This window comes from Hyperolius riggenbachi, chromosome 10 (genome assembly GCF_040937935.1).
Source record: "Hyperolius riggenbachi isolate aHypRig1 chromosome 10, aHypRig1.pri, whole genome shotgun sequence".
In the NCBI taxonomy this organism is placed as follows: domain Eukaryota; kingdom Metazoa; phylum Chordata; class Amphibia; order Anura; family Hyperoliidae; genus Hyperolius; species Hyperolius riggenbachi.
Genome location: NC_090655.1, coordinates 264,416,047 through 264,443,121, shown reverse-complemented (window position 1 = coordinate 264,443,121; position 27,075 = coordinate 264,416,047). Strand labels below are relative to the sequence as shown.

At 45.7% G+C, this 27,075-nt stretch overlaps 2 protein-coding genes across 2 annotated transcripts in view; one reads left to right on the top strand and one right to left on the bottom strand.

Moving 5' to 3' along the window:
• Positions 1 to 7,905, top strand: part of LOC137535388 (zinc finger protein 271-like) — a 96,047-nt gene extending 88,142 nt beyond the window's left edge. The window contains exon 9 of the mRNA XM_068257218.1: positions 7,125 to 7,905. Coding sequence (XP_068113319.1) covers positions 7,125 to 7,905 — 781 coding nt within the window. The remainder of the gene's footprint in view (positions 1 to 7,124) is intronic.
• Positions 1 to 27,075, bottom strand: part of LOC137535385 (zinc finger protein 721-like) — a 378,642-nt gene that overhangs the window by 140,054 nt on the left and 211,513 nt on the right. Inside the window, exon 13 of the mRNA XM_068257215.1 lies at positions 21,114 to 22,948. Coding sequence (XP_068113316.1) covers positions 21,114 to 22,948 — 1,835 coding nt within the window. The remainder of the gene's footprint in view (positions 1 to 21,113; positions 22,949 to 27,075) is intronic.

The window sequence follows — 27,075 nt, the reverse complement described above, 5'->3', positions numbered from 1 at the left end:
CCCTGCACCAACTGCCTGACTCCTCCCATCACCTCAGTATGTCAGGCTTGCTTTAGTGCCCTGCACCCACTGCCTGACTCCTCCCATCACCTCAGTATGTCAGGCTTGCTTTAGTGCCCTGCACCAACTGCCTGACTCCTCCCATCACCTCGGTATGTCAGGCTTGCTTTAGTGCCCTGGACCCACTGCCTGATTCCTCCCATCACCTGGGTATGTCAGGCTTACTTTAGTGTCCTGCCCCCACTGCCTGACTCCTCCCATCACCTCGGTATGTCAGGCTTGCTTTAGTGCCCTGCCCCCATTGCCTGACTCCTCCCATAAACTCAGTTTGTCAGGCTTGCTTTAGTGCCCTGCACCCACGGCCTGACTCCTCCCATCACCTTGGTATGTCAGGCTTACTGTAGTGCCCTGCACCCACTGCCTGACTCCTCCCATCACCTCAGTATGTCAGGCTTGCTTTAGTGCCCTGCCCCCATTGCCTGACTCCTCCCATCACCTCGGTATGTCAGGCTTGCTTTAGTGCCCTGCATCCACTGCCTGACTCCTCCCATTACCTCAGTATGTCAGGCTTACTTTTGTGCCCTGCACCCACTGCCTGACTCCTCCAAACCCCTAAGTATATCAGGCTTGCTTTAGTGCCCTGCCCCCACTGCTTGACTCCTCCCATCACCTCAGTATGTCAGGCTTGCTTTAGTGCCCTGCACCAACTGCCTGACTCCTCCCATCACCTTGATATGTCAGGCTTTCTTGAGTGCCCTGCACCCACTGCCTGACTCCTCCCATCACCTCAGTATGTCAGGCTTGCTTTAGTGCCCTGCACCCACTGCCTGACTCCTCCCATCACCTCAGTATGTCAGGCTTGCTTTAGTGCCCTGCACCAACTGCCTGACTCCTCCCATCACCTCGGTATGTCAGGCTTGCTTTAGTGCCCTGGACCCACTGCCTGATTCCTCCCATCACCTGGGTATGTCAGGCTTACTTTAGTGTCCTGCCCCCACTGCCTGACTCCTCCCATCACCTCCGTATCTCAGGCTTGCTGTAGTGCCCTGCCCCATTGACCGACTCCTCCCACCACCTTGGTATGTCAGGCTTGCTTTAGTGCCCTGCACCCACTGCCTGACTCCTCCCATCACCTCCGTATCTCAGGCTTGCTTTAGTGCCTTGCCCCATTGACCGACTCCTCCCACCATCTTGGTTTGTCAGGCTTGCTTTAGTTCCCTGCCCCCATTGCCTAACTCCTCCCATCACCTTGATATGTCAGGCTTTCTTTAGTGCCCTGCACCAACTGCCTGACTCCTCCCATCACCTCAGTATGTCAGGCTTGCTTTAGTGCCCTGCACCCACTGCCTGACTCCTCCCATCACCTCAGTATGTCGGTTGCTTTAGTGCCCTGCACCAACTGCCTGACTCCTCCCATCACCTCGGTATGTCAGGCTTGCTTTAGTGCCCTGGACCCACTGCCTGATTCCTCCCATCACCTGGGTATGTCAGGCTTACTTTAGTGTCCTGCCCCCACTGCCTGACTCCTCCCATCACCTCCGTATCTCAGGCTTGCTTTAGTGCCCTGCCCCATTGACCAACTCCTCCCACCACCTTGGTATGTCAGGCTTGCTTTAGTGCCCTGCACCCACTGCCTAACTCCTCCCATCACCTCAGTATGTCAGGCTTGCTTTAGTGCCCTGCCCCATTGCCTGACTCCTCCCATCACCTCGGTATGTCAGGCTTGCTTTAGTGCTCTGCCCCCATTGCCTGACTCCTCCCATCACCTTGATATGTCAGGCTTTCTTTAGTGCCCTGCACCAACTGCCTGACTCCTCCCATCACCTCGATATGTCAGACTTGCTTTAGTGCCCTGCACCCACTGCCTGACTCCTCCCATAACCTTGGTATGTCAGGCTTGCTTTAGTGCCCTGCACCCAGTGCTAGGACAGTGCAGTGGTGACGGGTTCCTCTATTCAGCTTATCAGACCTTGCATAGTGCTAGGACAGTGCAGTGGTGTTGGATGTCGTGTTCCTCTTTTCATAAACTGAATAGAGGACCTGTCACTCAACACCACTGCACTGTCCTAGCACTATGCAAGGTCTGATAAGCTGAACAGAGGAACCTGTCACCACTGCACTGTTCTAGCACTATGCAAGGTCTGATAAGCTGAATAGAGGACCTGTCACCAGACACCACTGCACTGTCCTAGCACTATGCAAGACCTGATAAGCTGAATAGAGGAACCCGTTACTGTCCTAGCACTATGCAAGGTCTGATAAGCTGAATAGAGGAACAGGTCACCACTGCACTGTCCCAGCACTATGCAAGATCTGATAAGCTGAATAGAGGAACCCGACACCACTGCACTGTCCCAGCACTATGCAAGGTCTGATAAGCTGAATAGAGGAACCCGACACCACTGCACTGTCCCAGCACTATGCAAGGTCTGATAAGCTGAATAGAGGAACCCGTCACCACTGCACTGTCCTAGCACTATGCAAGGTCTGATAAGCTGAATAGAGGAACCCGACACCACTGCACTGTCCTAGCACTATGCAAGGTCTGATAAGCTGAATAGAGGACCTTTCACCAGACACCACTGCACTGTCCCAGCACTATGCAAGGTCTGATAAGCTGAATAGAGGAACCCGACACCACTGCACTGTCCCAGCACTATGCCAGGTCTGATAAGCTGAATAGAGGAACCCGTCACCACTGCACTGTCCTAGCACTATGCAAGGTCTGATAAGCTGAATAGAGAAACCCGACACCACTGCACTGTCCTAGAACTATGCAAGGTCTGATAAGCTGAATAGAGGATCCCGTCACCACTGCACTGTCCTAGCACTGTGCAAGGTCTGATAAGCTGAATAGAGGAACCCGTCACCACTGCACTGTCCTAGCACTATGCAAGGTCTGATAAGCTGAATAGAGGATCCTGTCACCACTGCACTGTCCTAGCACTGTGCAAGGTCTGATAAGCTGAATAGAGGAACCCGTCACCACTGCACTGTCCTAGCACTATGCAAGGTCTGATAAGCTGAATAGAGGAACCCGTCACCACTGCACTGTCCTAGCACTATGCAATCTCTGATAAGCTGAATAGAGGAACCCGACACCACTGCACTGTCCTAGCACTATGCAAGATCTGATAAGCTGAATAGAGGAACCCGTCACCACTGCACTGTCCCAGCACTACGCATGGTCTGATAAGCTGAATAGAGGAACCAGTCACCACTGCACTGTCCTAGCACAATGCAAGGTCTGATAAGCTGAATAGAGGAACCCATCACCACTGCACTGTCCTAGCACTATGCAAGGTCTGATAAGCTGAATAGAGGATCCCGTCACCACTGCACTGTCCTAGCACTATGCAAGGTCTGATAAGCTGAATAGAGGAACCCGTCACCGCTGCACTGTCCTAGCACTATGCAAGGTCTGATAAGCTGAATAGAGGAACCTGTCACCACTGCACTGTCCTAGCACTATGCAAGGTCTGATAAGCTGAATAGAGGAACCCGTCACCACTGCACTGTCCTAGCACTATGCAAGGTCTGATAAGCTGAATAGAGGATCCCGTCACCAGTGCACTGTCCTAGCACTTTGCAAGATCTGATAAGCTGAATAGAGGAACCCGTCACCACTGCACTTTCCCAGCACTATGCAAGGACTGATAAGCTGAATAGAGGAACCCCGACACCACTGCACTGTCCCAGTACTATGCAAGGTCTGATAAGCTGAATAGAGGAACCAGTCACCACTGCACTGTCCTAGCACTATGCAAGGTCTGATAAGCTGAATTGAGGAACCCGTCACCACTGCACTGTCCTAGCACTATGCAAGGTCTGATAAGCTGAATAGAGGAACACATCACCACTGCACTGTCCTAGCACTATGCAAGATCTGATAAGCTGAATAGAGGAACCTTTCACCACTGCACTGTCCTAGCACTATGCAAGGTCTGATAAGCTGAATAGAGGATCCCGTCACCAGTGCACTGTCCTAGCACTATGCAACGTCTGATAAGCTGAATAGAGGAACCCGTCACCACTGCACTGTCCCAGCACTATGCAAGGTCTGATAAGCTGAATAGAGGAACCCGTCACCACTGCACTGTCCTAGCACTATGCAAGGACTGATAAGCTGAATATTGGAACCCAACACCACTACACTGTCCTAGCACTATGCAAGGTCTGATAAGCTGAATAGAGGATCCCGTCACCACTGCACTGTCCTAGCACTATGCAAGGTCTGATAAGCTGAATAGAGGAACCCGTCACCACTGCACTGTCCTAGCACTATGCAAGGTCTGATAAGCTGAATAGAGGAACCCGTCACCACTGCACTGTCCTAGCACTATGCAAGGTCTGATAAGCTGAATAGAGGAACCCGTCACGACTGCACTGTCCTAGCACTATGCAAGGTCTGATAAGCTGAATAGAGGATCCCGTCACCAGTGCACTGTCCTAGCACTATGCAAGGTCTGATAAGCTGAATTGAGGAACCCGTCACCACTGCACTGTCCCAGCACTATGCAAGGTCTGATGAGCTGAATAGAGGAACCCGACACTACTGCACTGTCCCAGCACTATGCAAGGTCTGATAAGCTGAATAGAGGAACCCGTCACCACTGCACTGTCCTAGCACTATGCAAGGTCTGATAAGCTGAATAGAGGAACCCGTCACCACTGCACTGTCCTAGCACTATGCAAGATCTGATAAGCTGAATAGAGGAACCCGACACCACTGCACTGTCCCAGCACTATGCAAGGACTGATAAGCTGAATAGAGGAACCTGACACCGCTGCACTGTCCTAGCACTATGCAAGGTCTGATAAGCTGAATAGAGGAACCAGTCACCGCTGCACTGTCCTAGCACTATGCATGGTCTGATAAGCTGAATAGAGGAACCCGTCACCACTGCACTGTCCTAGCACTATGCATGGTCTGATAAGCTGAATAGAGGAACCCGGCACCACTGCACTGTCCCAGCACTATGCAAGGTCTGATAAGCTGAATAGAGGAACCAGTCACCACTGCACTGTCCTAGCACTATGCAAGATCTGATAAGCTGAATAGGGGAACCCGTCACCACTGCACTGTCCTAGCACTATGCAAGGTCTGATAAGCTGAATAGAGGAACCCGTCACCACTGCACTGTCCTAACACTATGCAAGGTCTGATAAGCTGAATAGAGGAACCCGTCACCACTGCACTGTCCTAGCACTATGCAAGGTCTGATAAGCTGAATAGAGGAACCCGTCACCACTGCACTGTCCTAGCACTATGTAAGGTCTGATAATCTGAATAGAGGACCTGTCACCTGACACCACTGCACTGTCCTAGCACTATGCAAGGTCTGATAAGCTGAATAGAGGACCTGTCACCACTGCACTGTCCTAGCACTATGCAAGGTCTGATAAACTGAATAGAGGAACCCGTCACCACTGCACTGTCCCAGCACTATGCAAGGTCTGATAAGATTATGGATGTTTTGTTTTGCTACCACTATCTGCCAACACTAAAGGTGCCCATAGACCTAACAATTATGGGCAGAATCGACAAAGAGACAAATTCATCTCTAATTGAATCTGATTAGAGATAAATGTGATTTTTGTTCAGTCTGCCCATACACTACAGACACTATGCGCCAACGTCACACACTATGCGGAGTGGAGGGGGGAGGGGCAGAGGAGGCACTGATATAAGTGTGTGTGGAGGGGGAGGGGCAGAGGAGGCAGTGAAATAAGTGTGTGTGAAGGGGGAGGGGCAGAGGAGGCACTGAGATAAGTGTGTGGGGAGGGGCAGAGGAGGCACTGAAATAAGTGTGTGTGGAAGGGGGATGGGCAGAGGAGGCATAGAAAGAGGAAGCACAACTCTATGGACATTACTAATGAATGAATAAAATAAAAATTGGGTCATGTCAGGTTTTTTAACAAGGTGAAGGTGTTACCCAAGTTTTGCAGGGGGTCCAGTGATTTCTAGCCCCACCCTTTCCCCACCCCCACCCATCTCCTGTCCAATAGGAGCCGCAGTGGACAGCACTTTGGTTCCTTATTGGACAAAAGGATGGGAGGAGAGATATGTCTATATAGTATATATGTATGTATTTATATCTAGATACAGAAATATTAGTGGTTTGGGGTCTCTGTAACATAAATGTATAATTCCTCCACCTCACAGCTCCTATAATTTAGTGTGTTGTAACGTAAGAATATTTTTATTTGCACAATTGGGGACGAGAGATAACTGTACATTACAAGGGGCATATGAGTGACAGGAGGATACAATGGTAATAAGAATGTGTAAGTGACACCACATTGCTCTACAAACATAACAGATTTTTTGCAAGTACATATAGGTCTGTTGTCACAGGAGTAACACATTGCTTCCACTGTCTCATCAAGTTCTACAATTGACTGCTTTTCTATGTGTGGCCAATGCTTTATGTGTAGAGATGGGCAATGTCATGCAAATTGTATACCACTAATCACATTTCTCAGGAAATTTATTTCATTGTCCAAATTCCAAGACACATAAAATTTGCATGCAAAGTTATTGTCATGTGATTGGCCGCCTGTAATCAGCACAACCTTCTGCTGATAACTAGCGATGGTCATGCCAATAACTTTAAGATGGTGCTAATTATATGCTAATTATATACAGAGTTACACAGATGCTGAATTTGGCCCATTTCCGATCTGCATTACTTTGGAATTATCAGCAGCTCACTGACCATCCCTAATGATAATTGTTCCTCCCCTCAAAATTCTCTAACAGGAAGTGATTACGTTTCTGTATTTGCAGCGCGGAGTCCCGGCATCAGGAACCTCTCAGAGACTCATCTCTCTGTATCCACAGACTGCACAACGGATGATGATGACACTGGACAAGAGTCTCCTGCAGATGTCCTGGTTACCCCAAATATTCCCCCAGACTCCCCTCACCTGTCTAACCCTGAGGGGCCTCATACCCAGCACAGCTCTCCCCCTGCTGGAGGAACTTATTCCTGTTCCACATGTGGGAAATGTTTTGTTCAGAAATCACATCTTGCCATACATGAGAGATCTCACACTGGTGAGAAGCCCTACTCATGTGCTGAGTGTGGGAAATGGTTTGGTCGTAAATCCCATCTTGTTAGACATGAGAGATATCACACTGGTGAGAAGCCCTATTCCTGTGCTGACTGTGGGAAATGTTTTGCTTGGAAATATGCTCTTGTCGGACATGAGAGATCTCACTCTGGTGAGAAGCCTTATTCATGTGCCGAGTGTGGGAAATGTTTTAGACAAAAGGTAACCCTTGTCATCCATAATAGATCTCACACTGGTGAGAAGCCCTATTCATGTGCTGAGTGTGGGAAATGTTTTGTAGAGAAATCACACTTAGTCGTTCATAAGAGATCTCACACTGGTGAGAAGCCCTATTCATGTGCTGAGTGTGGGAAATGTTTTGTAAGGAAAGCAGACCTTGTCAGACATGTGAGATCTCACACTGGTGAGAAGCCCTATTCATGTGCTGAGTGTAGGAAATGTTTTGGCGGGAAATCAGAACTTGTCATGCACGAGAAATCTCACACTGGGGAGAAGCCCTATTTATGTGCTGAGTGTGGGAAATGTTTTGTAAGGAAAGCAGAACTTGTCAGACATGTGAGATCTCACACTGGTGAGAAGCCCTATTCATGTGCTGAGTGTGGGAAATGTTTTGGGGGGAAATCAGAACTTGTCATGCACGAGAAATCTCACACTGGGGAGAAGCCCTATTCATGTGCTGAGTGTGGGAAATGTTTTGTAAGGAGATCAGAACTTGTTAGACATGCGAGATCTCACACTGGGGAGAAGCCCTATTCATGTGCACAGTGTGGGAAATGCTTTAGTAAGAAAAGTAGCCTTGTCAGACATGAGAGAGGTCACACTGGTTAGAAGCCTTATTCATGTGCTGAGTGTGGGAAATGTTTTGGAGAGAAATCAAAGCTTGTCAAACTTGAGGGATTTCACACTGGAGAGAAGCCCTATTCATGTGCTGAGTGTATGAAATGTGTTAGAATTTAAGTATGATATGCTTGAATTCGGAGGCTTCAGTCACTTCACTTAACTGGTTTAGTAAAAGGAGTTGCTCTGCAGAGTGTCTCTTTAACCACTTCCCTACTCTGGGGTTTTCCCCATTAAAAACCAAAGCAATTTTCTACATTTCACACTCCTCCCATTCATTAGTCAATAACTTTATCACGACTTCACACATAAATGATCTATACCTTGTTTTTTTCGCCACCAATTAGGCTTTCTTTGGGTGGTGCTTTTTGCCAAGAATTATTTTATTTTGTAAGGATTGTAAAGGTAATAAGGGGAAAAAATAAAAACAAGTAATTATTTCTCTGTTTTCAACCATAATAGTTTGAAAATAATAAGTGCTACTATAGGTTAAACCCACACATTTGTTTTGGCCGTTTGTCCTGGTTATTACAGTGATTAAAGTATGATCAATGTATGGCGACAATATGGATTTTTCTTTCATTGATGGGGCACTTTTTATTCTTCCCCACCCCCTAGTTAGCCAGATGTGCTTTTTTATATCCCCCCTCTACCATAGTTGGCCAGATGTTCCTCTGTAACCCCCCCCCCCCCCGGCGCCAGATGTGCCTCTGTAACCCCCACCTCAGTAAGCCAGACGAGCCTGTTTATCCTCCTCTCCCCCCATAGTCAGCCAGATGTGCTTTTTTTATTACCCCCATCCCCGTTCACAGCCAGGTGTGTGCTCCTTTATCCCTCCCCAATTGATAGCTAACTTTGTTCCCGTTTAATTTAAATCCCCCCCATGGATAGCCAGATGTTTACCCTTGAAGGTACCCTTCTTACCCCCAAATGCCAGGTGTCCCCCCTGCAGAGTTGGGCGCAGGGAAGCTTTACAAGTAACAAACTCTCACCTGACCTTGTTCCATCGGCGATCACAATCTTCTCCCTGCAGCACCGCTGTCAGCCTCACTATGCTGACCGGATCGGGTCCCGGCTTGATGACGTCATCAAGCCGGGACCCGATTCATTCAGCATAGTGAGGCTGACAGCGGGACTACAGGGAGAGGATCGCGATCACCGCAGGAACAAGGTCAGGTAAAGATTGTTACTTTGTAATGCTCCATGCTGCCCGATTGCAACATGGAGGGGGAGGGGGGTATTACAGAGGATCGGGTGGGGGGATCGGAGCCCCGGAAAGGGATACCAGTATAATGTAGTTAGGGGGTGGGGGGGTTAATGAGCCCAGGCCCCCGCTAGCATGCTCACTGTGCTCATTAAATGAAAGCAACTTATATTCACGTCAGGTGGCTTTCAGGAGCCACTTGCAACGTCGTGAATATACTGTATGCAGGATGTAAAGTGGTTTAGGAGAATTTCTCTTGGAAAGAAATGGAGGCATTTCTGGAAGCACTATGTTCAGTAGAACATTGTGCTCTGACTGCATAAGGCCGTAGAATAGAAGATGCCAATGCTTCTTTAGGATAGCAAAGACCCTCTGTGAAAAACAGTGGTATTGGCAAAGAAATGGAAGTCGTCTAATGGCAGATCGACAAAATTATTGTCAGAAAAATTAACGGTAGTGCCGCTACATTACAATACAATACAATAACATTTTTATAGCGCTTAGGCTCTCTCAGATTCAGTAATTGGTTGTAGGATGAAGTATTCACACAACAAAAGTTATATTTCTGCAAATGCCAAACTGAACAGGTGGGTTTTCAGTCTGGATTTAAACACGTCCAGGGATGCTCCATCCCTGGATGTGTTTAAATCCATAATAATCTAGTCATACCCACTTGGAAACTTTTGGTCCCAGAGCCTTCTGTCATGCTGCCCCTACGTTTTGGAGCTCCTATCCTGATCTGTTGAGGTAAGGAGTTCCAAAACATAGGGGCAGCATGACAGAAGGCTCTGGGACCAAAAGTTTCCAAGTGGACTCTGGGCATGACTAGATTATTAGGACCTTTGGATCTGAGAATACGCAGCTGCAACATTTCTTTCATGTATTCAGGGCCCAGATTATTCAGTGATTTGAATGTCAGTAGGCCGATCTTGAATAGGACCCTCCATTCTATAGGTAGCCAGTGAAGGGAGTGCAGGACTGGCATTATGTGGCAGTGACGGGGTTAGTTGGTTGCCTCCTATTCCCAGTGGTGAAGACTGCAAGTTAAGTTGTTTTGTTGTCATGCGCTGCCCTCCGATCAGAAGTACTTCAGTTTTGTCTCCATTTAGTTTCAGCCAGTTGTCACTCATCCATTGCTGTAGTTCACGTAAGCAGGCGTTTATAGTTAGAGTTGGGTCTGTCACACCAGGCTTGAAGGAAAGATATAGTTGGGTGTCGTCCGCATAGCAGTGGTATGTCAGGCCATGTTTTTGAATTCGTTTTCCAAGTGGTAACATGTAAATTGTGAAAAGCAGGGGAGAGAGGATTGAGCCCTGGGGCACCCCATACTTAAGTGGTACAGGGGTGGACAGGAAGGGCCCCATAGACACTTTTTGGGTTCTGCCACTGAAGAAGGATTGGAACCACTGAAGAACTACTGTATGTCATTAATGCCACAGTACTCCTGTAGCCTGTTTATCAAGATGTCATGGTCAACTGTATCAAAGGCTGCAGAAAGGTCTAGCAGTATGAGGATCGAGCACTCTCCTCTGTCTCTTGCCATGAGCAGGTGGTTGCATATTTGGATGAGGGCAGTTTCAGTGCTGTGGTGTTTCCTGAAGCCAGACTGGAATGGGTCATAACTGTTGTTTTGTAGGATTTTGGCTTCTAGCTGGAGGTATACAGCCTTTTTCTATTAGCTTACCCAGAAAGGCAAGGTTAGAGACAGGTCTAACATTGATTACATATTTACGATATGGCGGGGCAACATTGGTTCCCTCACGACTTTTCATGAATATCTGAACACGATTCATGAGTCTATCACATTTAATATTGAACATGATGCCAAACAGGTTTCTTTTTTGGACACTACCGTCCATTTTTCTGACAATAATTTTTGGTCAGATCTTTATACAAACCAACTGATCGAAACCGACTTTTGAGGTTTGACAGTTACCATCACCCTAGGGTTTTTGGATCATTCGTTCGCAGTCAGCTCGAGAGGGTCGATCACATTGTTGGCCCGACTGAGCTTGCTGTGAAACACAAGGAAGAAATGTGCCAAAAGTTTTTTGACCAGGGTTACCCCAAGGACTTTGTTGCCCAATGTAGGGATAGGCCCGTAGTTGATCGATCTGCCATTAGACGACTTCCATTTGTTTGCCAATACCACTCTTTTTCACAGAGGGTCTTTGCTATCCTAAAGAAGCATTGGCATCTTCTTGCAAATGCTTAGCCTCATATTGAGGAATTTTCTGTTCCCCCATTACAGGCTTTTCACAGGAATCCCACGTTAGACAGTAGGATAGTTAGGGCAGATGCTAGATGTTTACCAACAGTGGATATGGCCCCTATATCTGGACGCACAGGCTGTTTTCCTTGCCTCTCGTGCTCTGAATGCACCAACATTATTAGAACTACCGCTTTTGAGAATTTAGCAGGTACTAAAAAGTATAACATGTTATTTCTGGACTTGTCAGACAAAATTTGTCATTTACCTTATTCGCTGTCCCTGCCTGGGACTTATATGTGGGAGAGACTACTCAGAGAGTGAGGAACAGGATTTCACAACACAGGACCACAGTGAGATCTGGCACTATAAATGTTCCTATCCCTAGACACTGCAAAGAGGAGGGACATTGTGCGGAGGACCTCACATTTATGGTGACAGATCATGTACCCCCATTACAGAGAGGGGGGGATCGAACACTTACCTTGAAAGAGGTATTTTGGATAGAAAAGTTGGGTACATTGTTTCCTTGTGGTTTAAATCATGATTTTGATTTGCATTTATTTCTCTAATTATAGGTATTTCTCTTTACAGGTTTCCTCTATGGACTTTTGCAACCTACAATTAATAAAAGGGACAGAAGGGATTGGACTTTTTCATCATGCGAGGGAATGCTGCAGAATGACGTAAATACAATATGTGTTTTTTCCTTTGCCATTATAGGGTTAATGGTTTTACCCTGCCGTGCTAATTATGTTAATTCATGTGTGATTATGCTTAATGTGATATGATGTCATTTCCTGCTGGTGCTTTCAAAAAGCTGTGAATTTTCATTTTTGATTAGCTTGAAAAAGGACAGGGATTGTCCGAAAGCTTGCATGTATCTGTACTGATTTTTTTCTCTAACAAAGAGCTTGTGTGCTGCAGTCCAGTGTTTTTTACCTATACTGGGTCAACTATACTACCTATACTGGTGGTAACTATACTACCTATACTGAGGGCAACTATACTAACTACCTACAGTATACTGGAGAAACTATACTACCTATTCTGGTTGCAACTATACTAACTACCTAAACTGGCACAACTATAATATCTATACTGGGGGCAACTATACTAACTACCTATACTGGAGCAACTATACTACCTAAACTAGGGCAACTATACTACCTATTATGGTTGCAACTATACTAACTACCTAAACTGGCACAAGTATAATATCTATACTGCAGGCAACTATACTATCTACCTATACTGGGGCAACTATACTACCTATACAGGGGAAAACTATACTACCTATACTGGGGGCAACTATACTAGCTACATATACTGGGGCAACTATACTACCTACACTGGGGGCAACTATACTAGCTATCTATACTGAGGCAACTATATTGGCTACCTATACTGGGGGCAACCATACATGGCTACCCTATGCAGGGGGCACCTATACCTGGCTACCTACCTACCTGCAGTGAGGGTGACAATTTTCGGTGCTGTATGACCATTCCATATCGGGAAGGGGGGGGGGGGGACCTCACAAGTTTACCTCAGGCAGCAAAAAGTCTAAAACCGGACCTGCTCATCCACCGGCCAATCCACAGTCTCCTCTGCCTTATGTGAGGCTGCACACCTGTGCTCTGCTGCATACAGCCCATCACTGCGACTACGGCCTGCTCTGCTGAGTTTCAGAGGCTCACCTCTATTGAGCTGAACCAGAGGTGCTCTTCTGGCACTGGGGACCATCTCTCTGCTCCGATTCCTGGTCCAGGGGGAGTGGATAGATGCACTGCTGCTACCGCAGTGGACAGGCATGGTGCCTGGCAATCCATCAAGCACTTGCAGTGGGACCCCCTGATGGCCTGCCTTGGTGGCTGTAAGCATGTAGCAAGGTGAAGATTATAGTGGACTGTGACATGCATGTAGCACCATCAGTGTGTAGGAAAAGTGTGAGTATGATAGATCTGTACTAACTGAGCTTTGCCAGCTAGCAGACTCTTGCTTTATGCCAATAACTAAGCATGTGGATATATGCTGTCATTTAAGTTTTGCTATAGCCCTTTACTGGCTTTTGCTGCTGCCTAGCTATATGTATAGTGGGGTACCCCAATAGTTTGTGGAGTGAGTCTGTGTGATATGTGCAGCTGTGGTGTGTTTTTCAATATGCAATTTAAAGAAACACAAAATTCTGTCTCCTCACCTTGAGCTACCGCGTAGAGGTAGCCCAGTGTCGTATGTGTCCTAACTCTGGCCCTGTAACGTGCATAGCACAAACATGCACGCATTCAGCGCATCAAAACCTATCTACGGAATATGTGCTATGCATGTTACAGGGCCAGAGTTAGGACACATACCACACTGGGCTACCTCTATGCGGTGTATGTGACTACACAAGAGACTTATTCTTGTAACGAAGATCCCAGCTTTTAACTTAGCTGTGGGGACAGCATTGATTGCTGCATGATTTTTGTAAGTGGATTCGCATGAGGATTTGCGGAAGTTCATTTTGATGTTTTTAGATATGCAAACAGCGCTGTTGCAATTTTAATCACACAGTCTTTGATTTTTAGTTTCAAATTATTTTATTGAAGTATAACAAGTAAAAATAACATACACTCAATGAAGAGTCCCCTCGCAGGGGTTAATATCGAATGTTATCAAGAGTCCAACAAATATAATACAGTCAGAGCACCAAGGCACTGAGATCTTCCTAATGATGGCATAAAGAGAATCAAGTTAAGGGGGAAAGGGCAAAAGAGTTCATTAACAACAAGGATAATTCAATACAACATGAATCGAAAACAAACTAGCATGGTGCATGAGGTAATTGGACATGCATGTCTCCAATAATTGAGCCGGCGGGAGAACAAAGAGATATTTACGGGGGTAAAGGTGATATGGGAATGGTGGAGGGTGTGGTTAGGTAAATTGTAGAAGGGGTCTGAGGCCTCTGATCTCTAGGCAGGATATCCAACCTTCCCATGAAGCATGGACAGATGGAAGGGAATTGTTTAATTTGGCTAGAGTTCCTCTCTAAAGACTCTCCATTTAAATAGCCTGGTCATCCAGCTTTCTCCACAATCTATCATAGAGACAGTATTGTCGGATTGCTTCTCTAATTCACACACTCTGCCTCCATCTCTCTCATGTGCCAGTAAAGTCAGCTAATGGGCTCGATTCAGTAAGCAGTGCTAACTGTTAGCACGCTTCTGAAAAGGCCATTATCACGCCTTAACTCAGTTTGGGCGTGTTAAAATCAGATCGCGCGCAAAGATCCGCGCGCAAAGTTTTGCGCGCGCACAGCGCATTGCGCACGAAGTGCCCATTCACATCTATGCGACTTTCCGCGCAATGTTTCGCGCGCGGGTCTTTGCGCGCGATCTGATTTTAGAAACAGTGCTAACCTACTTAGCACCCTGGTTAACACGCCTAAAGTCTTTAGGCATGCTAAGTAGGTTAGCACCGTTTACTGAATCAAGCCCATTGGCTCTCTGCTTTTGCACTGTTATTCGCAAAATAAAATTGGCCAATTGGCCTAAAAATCCAGGTTGAGACCCAGTCTTCTTTCACTTTGGACTGTTGCTACACCCTTGATGGATACGAGTGTTCACTGGTTGACTCCCTGGTGCTTATTTAAGCTTGGGTTGCAGCATTAAGGCTTTTCATATTACTATGGGCTCTCTTAGCTCAGTCCAGAAGACTTGATCATGGAGGCGAGCATGTTTTCATTTGATAGAGAAAGGAGTAGCAGCAGGGGTAGAGGTGGAGGATGGAGTGGGGCATAGGTGCTGGGAGCTGAGCAATTTCTGCGATTTGTCTAAATTGGTCTGGCTGTGACCTGCCGCTCTGTCCCAACATGGTGTGCCATCCGCCATCTTGGGAAGCAGGGTCTTGCTCGTCTGTGTGGAGTGGTTGCTTGGATGCTGGCTAGTTCTCTTGTGTTTGGAGTATGATCTTCTGCTCCTCAGGCTCCTGCTCATGTCCCCCTGGCTGATCGATGGTAGTAGAGAAGCGTCAGTGAGACTAGGACTGCTAAAAGTGCTGTGCTGGTCTACTAGTGCGGAGCTCACAGCATGTCCGTCCTGACATGCTGGTGTGGGGCTTGGAGCCACTGTCTTTGATTTTTGAAGCACACTGTTGTCTACTTAATTGTCCGGACTGGAAAAATGTTTTGCAGTTAAAGGGAACCTTAAGGGCTCAGATATACTATAAGCACTTTTCTGAGCGTTTTCGATCGCTCAGCACTTTCTGAGCGCTTTTAAAAAATCGCTCCCATTCACTTGCATTAAAATTGCGATAAAATCATGTAAAAATAACCGTGAGTCATAAGTCATAAGTTCTGACCCCCTACTACCCTTCCCTCCTCCATTCTTCTTCTCTTATCTCGTCTCACTTACACCACCAACACACTGTGCTTATCTCCAGAATGGGTTATGAATCTCTAAATGTTTGTACCATCTCACTATGTCAGCCCTTCAGTGTCATGATATACCCCCTCCACTCCACATCTATCCTAACAAGTGGTTTCAGATTTGCATAATCCATAATGCTTGTAAATAAGTATTCTGTAATGAAATCCGACTTGCTTGATGATCTGGTCTTGCAATGGGAAGGACATGATACCTGAAATTGTTCTGTGGGGAAATGATGTTGGAACTTGTAGTGTGGGCAACATAATACCTGTTGTTTTTATTTGAGGTGCAAGGTGGCAGCATTTATTATACGGCACATGGTTTATATCATATTCAATGTGTTCTCTAGTGTCTTTTTTCTTTCTTTTTGGGGGGTGAGGTCAGGGAGGGGTAGAATTTATTGCCTGGGGTGAAAAAAAAAATCTAGAAGTGGCCCTGATTCAAAACAAAACAGGATGAAAACACTATTTATAACTCCAGGTGATGCAAGAAGTTTTGGATCAGAATGATACCATTTATGGGTACAACAGTCTAACCCATACATGTCAAACTCCTGCCCACAGGCCAAATCTGGCCATGGAGCCATTAAATTGTGGTTTCCTCACTTATGCATTATGTTTGGCCCACTCTACACCACCAGGGAAGCTACAGTGTTTTGCAAAAGTATTTGACTCCCTTGAACTTTTCCACATTTTGTCATATTAATGCCACAAACATGATTTAATTTTATTGGAATTCCACGTGAAAGACCAATACAAAGTGGTGTACATGTGAGAAGTGGAACGAAAATCATACATCATTCCAAACATTTTTTTACAAATAAATAACTGCAAAGTGGTGTGTGCGTAATTATTCAGCCCCCTGAGTCAATACTTTGTAGAACCACCTTTTGCTGCAATTACAGCTGCCAGTCTTTTAGGGTATGTCTCTACCAGCTTTGCACATCTAGAAACTGAAATCCTTGCACATTCTTCTTTGCAAAATAGTTCCAGCTCAGTCAGATTAGATGGACAGCGTTTGTGAACAGCAGTTTTCAGATCTTGCCACAGATTCTCGATTGGATTTAGATCTGGACTTTGGCCATTGTAACACATAGATATGTTTTGTTTTAGACCATGCCATTGTTGCCCTGGCTTTATGTTTAGGGTCATTGCCCTGGCTTTATGTTTAGGGTCATTGTCATGCTGGAAGGTGAACCTCCGCCCCAGTCTCAAGTCTTTTGCAGTCTCCAAGAGGTTTTCTTCCAAGTTTGCCCTGTATTTGGCTCCATCCATCTTCCCATCAACTCTGACCAGCTTCCCTGTCCCTGCTGAAGAGATGCACCCCCCGAGCATGATGCTGCCACCACCATATTTGACAGTGGGGATGGTGTGTTCAGAGTGATGTGCAGTGTTAGTTTTCCGCCACACAAAGCGTTTTGCATTTTGGCCAAAACGTTCCATTTTGGTCTCATCTGACCAGAGCACCTTCTTCCACATGGTTGCTGTGTCCCCCACATGGCTTGTGGCAAACTGCAAACGGGACTTCTTATGCTTTTCTGTTAACAATGGCTTTCTTCTTGCCACTCTTCCACAAAGGCCAACTTTGTGCAGTGCATGACTAATAGTTGTCCTATGGACAGAGTCTCCCACCTGAGCTGTAGATCTCTGCAGCTCATCCAGAGTCACCATGGGCCTCTTGACTGCATTTCTGATCAGCGCTCTCCTTGTTCGGCCTGTGAGTTTAGGTGGACGGCCTTGTCTTGGTAGGTTTACAGTTGTGCCATACTCCTTCCATTTCTGAATGATCGTTTGAACAGTGCTCCGTGGGATGTTCAAGGCTTTGGAAATCTTTTTGTAGCCTAAGCCTGCTTTAAATTTCTCAATAACTTGATCCCTGACCTGTCTGGTGTGTTCTTTGGACTTCATGGTGTTGTTGCTCCCAAGATTCTCTTAGACAACCTCTGAGGCCGTTACAGAGCAGCTGTATTTTTACTGACATTAGATTACACACAGGTGCACTCTATTTAGTCATTAGCACTCATCAGGCAATGTCTATGGGCAACTGACTGCACTCAGACCAAAGGGGGCTGAATAATTACGCACACCCCACTTTGCAGTTTTTTTTTTTTAATGTTTGGAATCCTGTATGATTTTCGTTCCACTTCACACGTGTACACCACTTTGTGTTGGTCTTTCATGTGGAATTCCAATAAAATTGATTCATGTTTGTGGCAGTAATATGACAAAATGTGGAAAACTTCAAGGGGGCCAAATACTTTTGCAAACCACTGTATATTAGAAGTGAAGCCCTAGATCACCAGGGAAGCCATATCGGCGAGGTACAGAGAAAGAACTAAACACTAGGGAACTGTATAGGGTAGGGTGGTTGGCTTTAGACACCAGGGAACAGTATGGGGAGGGTGGGGGTGTCTAGACACCACGGAACTGTATAAGAGAGGAAGGTGGCCAGTAGATACTGAGGTTGGCCAGTGACTAGGTCCCAGTGTACAATTTCGCCCCACATTGTTTTTAAGTTTGACACTCCTGGTTGAACCAAAGTTTTTTTTTATTCTTATTCAAGGACTATTCCTCTATCAATCCCAACAGACCAGACTAATAAGAGGACACTACAAGAAGACTCAGCTTGACTTTCATGAAGGTCAATATTTTATCCCAGAATGCTTGGATGAGCGGACAGTCCCAAGTCATATGCCTAAAAGTACCCGGGGTATGACCACACCTCCAACAATCATCACGCACACCCAAAGTCCACTCCTCCTCAGAAAACTCTTCTCCCCATCCCTCCCATATGCCCCAGTCTTAGCTAGTCTATGAGCATATTCATAGTCAGCAAGATTGGAGCAGAACCTGGATATAAGTCTTTCCTTATGTAGCAGCCAGCTTTCCACAGTGCCGGGACCAGGTCAGCAGTCACACCCCCACATTGGGCTGCATGCCTGAGGTGACAGTACCTGAATCGGGAATGCCTAGGAAGGTGAAATTCCACTACCATTTGAGACCACGATCTACAATGATTATTGTGGTGCAGGTGGTGAATATATTCCCCCCCGATCCAAAATCCCACATCAATAAGGGAAGCAAATTCTGACAAAGTCAGATTGGGCCATAGTGGAGAACTCAGTGACGAGTTAGAACCATCCTCTCCGACTAATTTCCTCGACGCATTTTAAGAGAGTATTTTCACACATCTATGCTTTGAGGCAAATGCACCATTTCCATAGATGACATCACATAACGTCTCACAGGAGTATGAAACTGCTGATTGTTTAGTTCCCGGTTTTCATGCAAAATACTTCTGCACAGGTTGTTGCATTTTACTGATGTGGTATAACTTTATGCCTTCTTAAAGGGGGTGGTAACACCCAGAGATAAAAAAAATGCCAAAAGATAATGCCTCATATATACACTAGCCCCAGTGGCTGGATAGTGTACCGGTTAAGGGCTCTGCCTCTGACATTGGAGGAGACCTAGATTTGAATGCCTGCTCTTCTTGTTTAGTAAGCCAGCACCTATTCATAAGGAGAGCTTGGGCAAGACTCCCTAACATTACCACTGCCTATAGAGTGCATCCCAGCCACTGCAGCTCTAGCTGGGGGAAGGTTATTTTTTCTTAGCTACAGTATCAAACTTATCTAAGCATGCAAATAACAGAGAGCTTCCTGTGGATAAGATAAGGACACTATGACCAAAATAAGGTAATTGAATCTCCCCAACCCTTTGAAAAGTTTACACCAGTGGTTCTCAGACTGTGTGCTGCGAGAACTTTCCAGGGGAGCCGCAGCTTCTATCCTCGTTACTGCTCTTTGTTCATTTGCTCTGCATTGGGGCTTACAGGGGCTGGGGAAGCCAGCACACTCTAGCACTCTCCATACTCTCAGCACAGTAGAAGAAAGGTTCAAGGTTCCTTTGGCTTTCTGTCAAAATGCCAAGTAAACTCTCAAACACACAATACAGTGGGAAGCGAAAGTTTGGGCAACCTTGTTAATCGTCATGACTTTCCTGTATAAATTGTTGGTTGTTACGATAAAAAAAAATGTCAGTTAAATATATCATATAGGAGACACACACAGTGATATTTGATAAGTAAAATGAAGGTTTTTTGGATTTACAGAAAGTGCACAATAATTGTTTAAATAAAATTAGGCAGGTGCATAAATTTGGGCACTGTTGTCATTTTATTGATTCCAAAACCTTTAGAACTAATTAGTAAGCTCAGTGACCCCTGACCTACATACACAGGTGAATTCAATTATGAGAAATAGTATTTAAGGGGGTCAATTGTAAGTTTCCCTCCTCTTTTAATTTTCTCTGACGAGTAGCAACATGGGGGGTCTCAAAACAACTCTCAAATGACCTAAAAACAAAGATTGTTCACCATCATGGTTTAGAGGAAGGATACAGAAAGCTGTCTCAGAGATTGCAGCTGTCTGTTTCCAAACTTAGGAACATATTGAGGAAATGGAAGACCACAGGCTCAGTTCAAGTTAAGGCTTAAAGTGGCAGACCAAGAAAAATTTCAGATAGACAGAAGCGACGAATGGTGAGAACAGTCAACCCACAGACCAAAGACCTACAACATCATCTTGCTGCAGATGGAGTCACTGTGCCATCGTTCAACCATTCTGCACACTTTACACAAGGAGATGCTGTATGTGAGAGTGATGCAGAGGAAGCCTTTTCTCCACCCACAGCACAAACAGAGCCACTTGAGGTATTCTAAAGCGCATTTGGACAAGCCAGCTTCATTTTGGAATAAGGTGCTGTGGCCTGATAAAACTAAAGTTGAGTTATTTGGGCATAACAAGGGGCGTTATGCCTGGAGGAAAAAACAACACAGCATTCCAAGAAAAACAGGAGGATCTACTAAATAAAATAGATTTCATTTCTTTTTGTGGTGCCCAAATTTATGCACCTGCCTAATTTTGTTTAAACTATTATTGCACACTTTGTGTAAATCCAATAAACTTAATTTCACTTCTCAAATATCCCTGTGTGTGTGCCTCCTATATGATATATGTAAATTACATTTTTTATCGTAACAACCAACGATTTATACAGGAAACCCATGATGATTAACAAGGTTGCCCAAACTTTCGCATCCCGCTGTATATGGTAGCAGAGTATTTAACCAGCCAGTGCCCCAACCTGCAAAATGCCTGGCGTACACTAGGGACCAACACTTACAAACACATGCAACTGTTTAAGGAGTTGATGGAGGTTGATATAGACAGTCAAAAAGCAGCAACAATCTAATGCACTGAGCAGCATTGGAATAGAACACTTATGGCCAAAACATTTCCCACACTCAACACACGTCTCACAAGCAGTATATGTATTTATGCGTAAATCATTTCCCACACTCAGCACATGACTAGGGCTTCTCTCCAGTGTGAGATCTCTCATGACTGACAAGTTGTGATTTCTGTCCAAAACATTTTCCGCACTCAGCACATGAATAGGGTTTCTCACCGGTGTGGGATCTCTCATGCTTGACAAGGTTTTCTTTCCATCCAAAACATTTCCCACACTCAGCACATGAATAGGGCTTCTCACCAGTGTGAGATCTTTCATGACTGACGAGTTGTGATTTCTGCCCAAAACATTTCCCACACTCTGCACATGAATAGGGATTCTCACCAGTGTGAGATCTCTCATGTGTGACAAGATGTGATTTACGCCCAAAACATTTCCCACACTCAGCACATGAATAGGGCTTCTCACCAGTGTGAGATCTCTCATGACTGACAAGTTGTGATTTCTGCCCAAAACATTTCCCACACTCAGCACATGAATAGGGCTTCTCACCAGTGTGAGATCTCTCATGTGTGACAAGATGTGATTTACGCCCAAAACATTTCCCACACTCAGCACATGAATAGGGCTTCTCCCCAGTGTGAGATCTCTTATGACTGACAAGTTGTGATTTATGTCTAAAACATTTCCCACACTCAGCACATGAATAGGGCTTCTCACCAGTGTGAGATCTCTCATGACTGACGAGTTGTGATTTCTGTCCAAAACATTTCCCACACTCTGCACATGAATAGGGCTTCTCTCCAGTGTGAGATCTCTCATGACTGACAAGTTGTGATTTCTGTCCAAAACATTTTCCGCACTCAGCACATGAATAGGGTTTCTCACCGGTGTGGGATCTCTCATGCTTGACAAGGTTTTCTTTCCATCCAAAACATTTCCCACACTCAGCACATGAATAGGGCTTCTCACCAGTGTGAGATCTCTCATGACTGACGAGTTGTGATTTCTGCCCAAAACATTTCCCACACTCTGCACATGAATAGGGATTCTCACCAGTGTGAGATCTCTCATGTGTGACAAGATGTGATTTACGCCCAAAACATTTCCCACACTCAGCACATGAATAGGGCTTCTCACCAGTGTGAGATCTCTCATGACTGACAAGTTGTGATTTCTGCCCAAAACATTTCCCACACTCAGCACATGAATAGGGCTTCTCACCAGTGTGAGATCTCTCATGTGTGACAAGATGTGATTTATGCCCAAAACATTTCCCACACTCAGCACATGAATAGGGCTTCTCCCCAGTGTGAGATCTCTTATGACTGACAAGTTGTGATTTATGTCTAAAACATTTCCCACACTCAGCACATGAATAGGGCTTCTCACCAGTGTGAGATCTCTCATGCTTGACAAGATTTGACTTCTGAACAAAACATTTCCCACACTCTGCACATGAATAGGGCTTCTCACCAGTGTGAGATCTCTCATGCTTGACAAGATTTGACTTCTGAACAAAACATTTCCCACACTCTGCACATGAATAGGGCTTCTCCCCAGTGTGATATCTCTCATGGATTAAAACGTATGCTTTCTGCCCAAAACATTTTCCACACTCTGCACATAAATAGGGCTTCTCACTGGTGTGAGATCTTTCATGATTGACAAGGTTTGCTTTCAGTAAAAAACATTTCCCACACTCAGCACATGAATAGGGCTTCTCACCAGTGTGAGATCTCTCATGACTGACAAGTTGGGATTTCTGCCCAAAACATTTCCCACACTCTGCACATGAATAGGGCTTCTCACCGGTGTGAGATCTCTCATGTACAACAAGATATGCTTTCTGCCCAAAACATTTTCCACACTCAGCACATGAATAGGGCTTCTCACCCGTGTGAGATCTCTCATGTACAACAAGGTTTGCTTTCTGCCCAAAACATTTTCCACACTCAGCACATGAATGGGGCTTCTCACCCGTGTGAGATCTCTCATGACTGACAAGTTGTGATTTCTGTCCAAAACATTTCCCACACTCAGCACATGAATATGGTTTCTCTCCAGTGTGAGATCTCGCATGTGTGACAAGAAGTGATTTCTGTACAAAACATTTCCCACACATGGAACAGGAATAAGACCCTCCAGCAGGGGGAGAGCTGTGCTGAGTATGAGGCCCCTCAGGGTTAGACAGGTGAGGTGAGTCTGCGGGAATATTTGGGGTAACCAGGATATCTGCAGGAGACTCTTCTCCAGTGTCATCATCGTCCGTTGTATAGTCTGTGGATACCGAGAGATGAGTCTCTGAGAGGTTCCTGATGCTGGGAATCCACCCTGCAAATATAGAAACATCATCATTTCCTGTTAGAGAATAGTGTTGCTCGAACAGTGTTCGCCACTGTTCGTTATTCCCTGAATATTGGGGTGTTCGTGTTTGGCTTGAACTCAGCCGAGCACCTCATGGTGCTCGGCTGCGCTGTTCGGGGGCCCACTCAGGGCCATTTTGGGGGGCTGGAGGGGACGCAGCATGAGGGGAAAGCCATGGCCACAGTCGGCGGTGGAGGAAGGACGGTCCCCCCCACCCTTACCTCGGGGCTCTCCCCACTGCTCTCCCCTCCAGCTTAAGTTAGAGTGTGAGCAGCGGGCAGATACATACCTTCCGTGCGTTCCACCGCATACTCCTCGCTCTAGCGTCTGACGTCACTTCCTTTGGGGAATAATGAACAGTGGCAAACACTGTTCGATCAACACTTTTCTCTAACAGGAAGTGATGATGTTTCTCTATTTGCAGGGTAGATTCCTGGCATCAGGAACCTCTCAGAGACTCATCTCTCTGTATCCACAGACTACAACAGATGTGACGTCAGACGCTAGAGCGAGGAGTATGCGGTGGAACGCACGGAAGGTATGTAGCTGCTCCCCGCTGCCCACACTCTAACTTAAGCTGGAGGGGAGCGCAGAGGGGAGAGCCCCGAGGTGAGGGAGAGGGGGGAACGTCCCCCCTCCCCGCCGACTGTGGCCATGGCTTTCTCCTCATGCTGCGTCCCCTCCAGCCCCCATCCTCGGGTCCCCATAGACTTCAATTAGGTTCAGTGTTTGGCCCAATATGCCGAACATCTGGACCATGTTTGGCAGAGCTGACCCGAACCCGAATATCTGGGTGTTCGATCAACACTATTAGAGAATTCTAAAGGGAGGAACAATTATCATTAGGGATGGTCAGTGAGCTGCTGAGAATTCCAAGTTGATGCAAAGCATATAATTAGCATATAATTTTCACCATCTCAGAGTTCTCAGCATGTCACTGACCATCACTAGTTATCAGCCTGACAGATAGCATTAGAAAGATCAGCGCTGCGTAATATGTTGGCGCTTTATAAATACAATAAATAAATAAATACTAAATAAAGATGTGCTCATAACAGTCGGCCAACAAAATGGCCGTTGTGTTTACCTGCTTAAAGGGAAGGTCCAAGCAAAATAAAAAAATGAGTTTCACTTACCTGGGGCTTCTACCAGCCCCATGCAGCCATCCTGTGCCCTGGTAGTCAGACTGCTGCTCCAGTCCCCCGCTGGCAGCATGCCGACCTCGGAGGTCGGCGGGCCACATTGCGTACATTTTTACGCATTCCAGCAATTGCAGGAACATTAACCACTTCCCAACTGAGTGGTTTTACCCCTTCAGCATCCGAGCAATTTTCTCCTTTCAGCGCTCCTTACATTCATTCGCCTATAACTTTATCATTACTTATCACAATAAAATGAACTATATCTTGTTTTTTTCACCACCAATTAGGCTTTCTTTAGATGGGACACTATGCCAAGAATTATTTTATTCTAAATGTGTTTTAATGGGAAAATAGGAAAACATTTGGAAAAAAAAAACATTATTTTTCAGTTTTCCGCCATTATAGTTTTTAAATAATGCATGCTACTATAATTAAAATCCATGTAACTTATATGCCCATTTGTCCCAGTTATTACACCGTTTAAATTATGTCCCTATCACAATGTTTGGCGCCAATATTTTATTTGCAAATAAAGGTGCATTTTTTTCAGTTTTGTGTCCATCCCTAATTGCAAGCCCATAATTTATAAAGTAACAGTGTTATACCCTCTTGATATAAATATTTAAAGATTTCAGTCCCTAAGGTAACTATTTAAGTTTTTTTTATTGTAATTTTTTTAAATTTATTTTAATATTTCAAAAAAAAAATATTGGTAACAATTGGGGAGTGTGGGAGTTAATTAGTTAAAATGAATAGTGAAAATAATGTATTTATATGTGAAAAAAATGTTTGGGTGTAGTATTACTTTTTGGCCACAAGATGGCCACATTTTTTTTTAGGTGTCCTGCAAGCGTCGGAAGGACACTTGCAGGAAGGGAGGCTGGGAAACTGAGTTTTCTCACAATGATCGGCTGCTTCTCGTAGAAGCATGCTGATCATTGTGGGGGCAGAGATCAACGAACGGGAATGGATTTTCCCGTTCATTGATCTCCGGGCGAGCGGGTAGCGGCGTGCACGATCGCGGGAGTGCGCGCACGTGCGAGTGGGAGCGCGGACAGCGGCGGCAGCGGTGGTGGCGGCGGGGGGTGCATATATCTACGCTCCGGGCGGGGAACTGAAGTCCAAAGGAGCGTAGATATACTGTACCTGGGCGGTGAAGTGGTTAACACATACATTTTACGCGTTACTGGTTCAATGCGTAAACATTTACGCATTGAACCACTAACGCGTAAAATGTATGTGTTAATGTTTCTGTATTAGCGTGAATGCGTAAAAATGTACGCAATGTGGCCCGCCGACCTCCGAGGTCGGCATGCTGCCAGCGGGGGACTGGAGCAGCAGTCTGACTACCAGGGCACAGGATGGCTGCATGGGGCTGGTAGAAGCCCCAGGTAAGTGAAACTCATTTTTTTATTTTGCTTGGACCTTCCCTTTAAAAACTGTTATTTGCAGCAACTGTAGCAGAGGCATATACTTGCCTAATGTTTAGGCATTACACTGCGGTCACTCACAAATTATGCTGCTTGCACAGTGTGTCCCTAACACTGCGCAACAAGCTCCACAATGATGTGAAACGTTTTGTATGACAATGTCAGGTGACACAAAAATGTTTCAATACGGTCACTCATTCACTTTATTTTATCACAGTGACCGGCTGTAACAGTGATGAAGCCACCTACTACACTATTCTAAACAGGTGGTGTATATAAGCTACACACCACACCACAAATAACAACAACAAAAATAACAGCAGGATCAGTCCTCAAAAGGACTTTTGGGGTCCCTAGTTAGTGAACTGCAAGGAGCAGAACACCTATGTAAGCAGCTACACAGCATTATATCACACAGAGCTGCTATCTATCTGTCCCTGAATCCGCAGCACAGCTCTCCCTACACTCATTCCAGGCACACAGCTACACAGTACTGGATTCCATAGAGAACACCTATCCTTATCTGTCCCTCAATCAGGAGCACAGCTCTCCCTACACTGACTCCAGGCACACAGCTACACAGCATTGAATAACACAGAACAGTGTCAGCAAGCTATCTCTTTGTCCCTGAATCAGCAGCACAGCTCTCCCTACACTGACCCCAGGCACACAGCTACACAGCACTGAACAAGACAGAACAGGGTCAGCAAGCTATCTATCTGTCCCTGAATCAGCAGCTCAGCTCTCCCTACACTGACTCCAGGCACACAGCTACAAAGCACTGGATTCCATAGAGAACACCTATCTCTATCTGTCCCTCAGCAGCACAGCTCTCCCTACACTGACTCCAGGCACACAGCTACACAGCACCGAATAACACAGAACAGTGTCAATAAGCTATCTCTCTGTCCCTCAATCAGCAGCACAGCTCTCCCTACACTGACTCCAGTCTGACTGGAAAATGGCTGCCAGGTTCATTTCTCTTATGGGGGTGTCGCCCATATGGTAAAAATGCATAATTGACTGTTCTGCCCAACCTGACTTGAGAGTGAAGGGTTAAAATATGTCTCAATGTAAAAGTATGGGGAAGACACAAACTGCATAAACTTTGCAGTAAAAGTGAATGGCAAATGTTTGCAGTA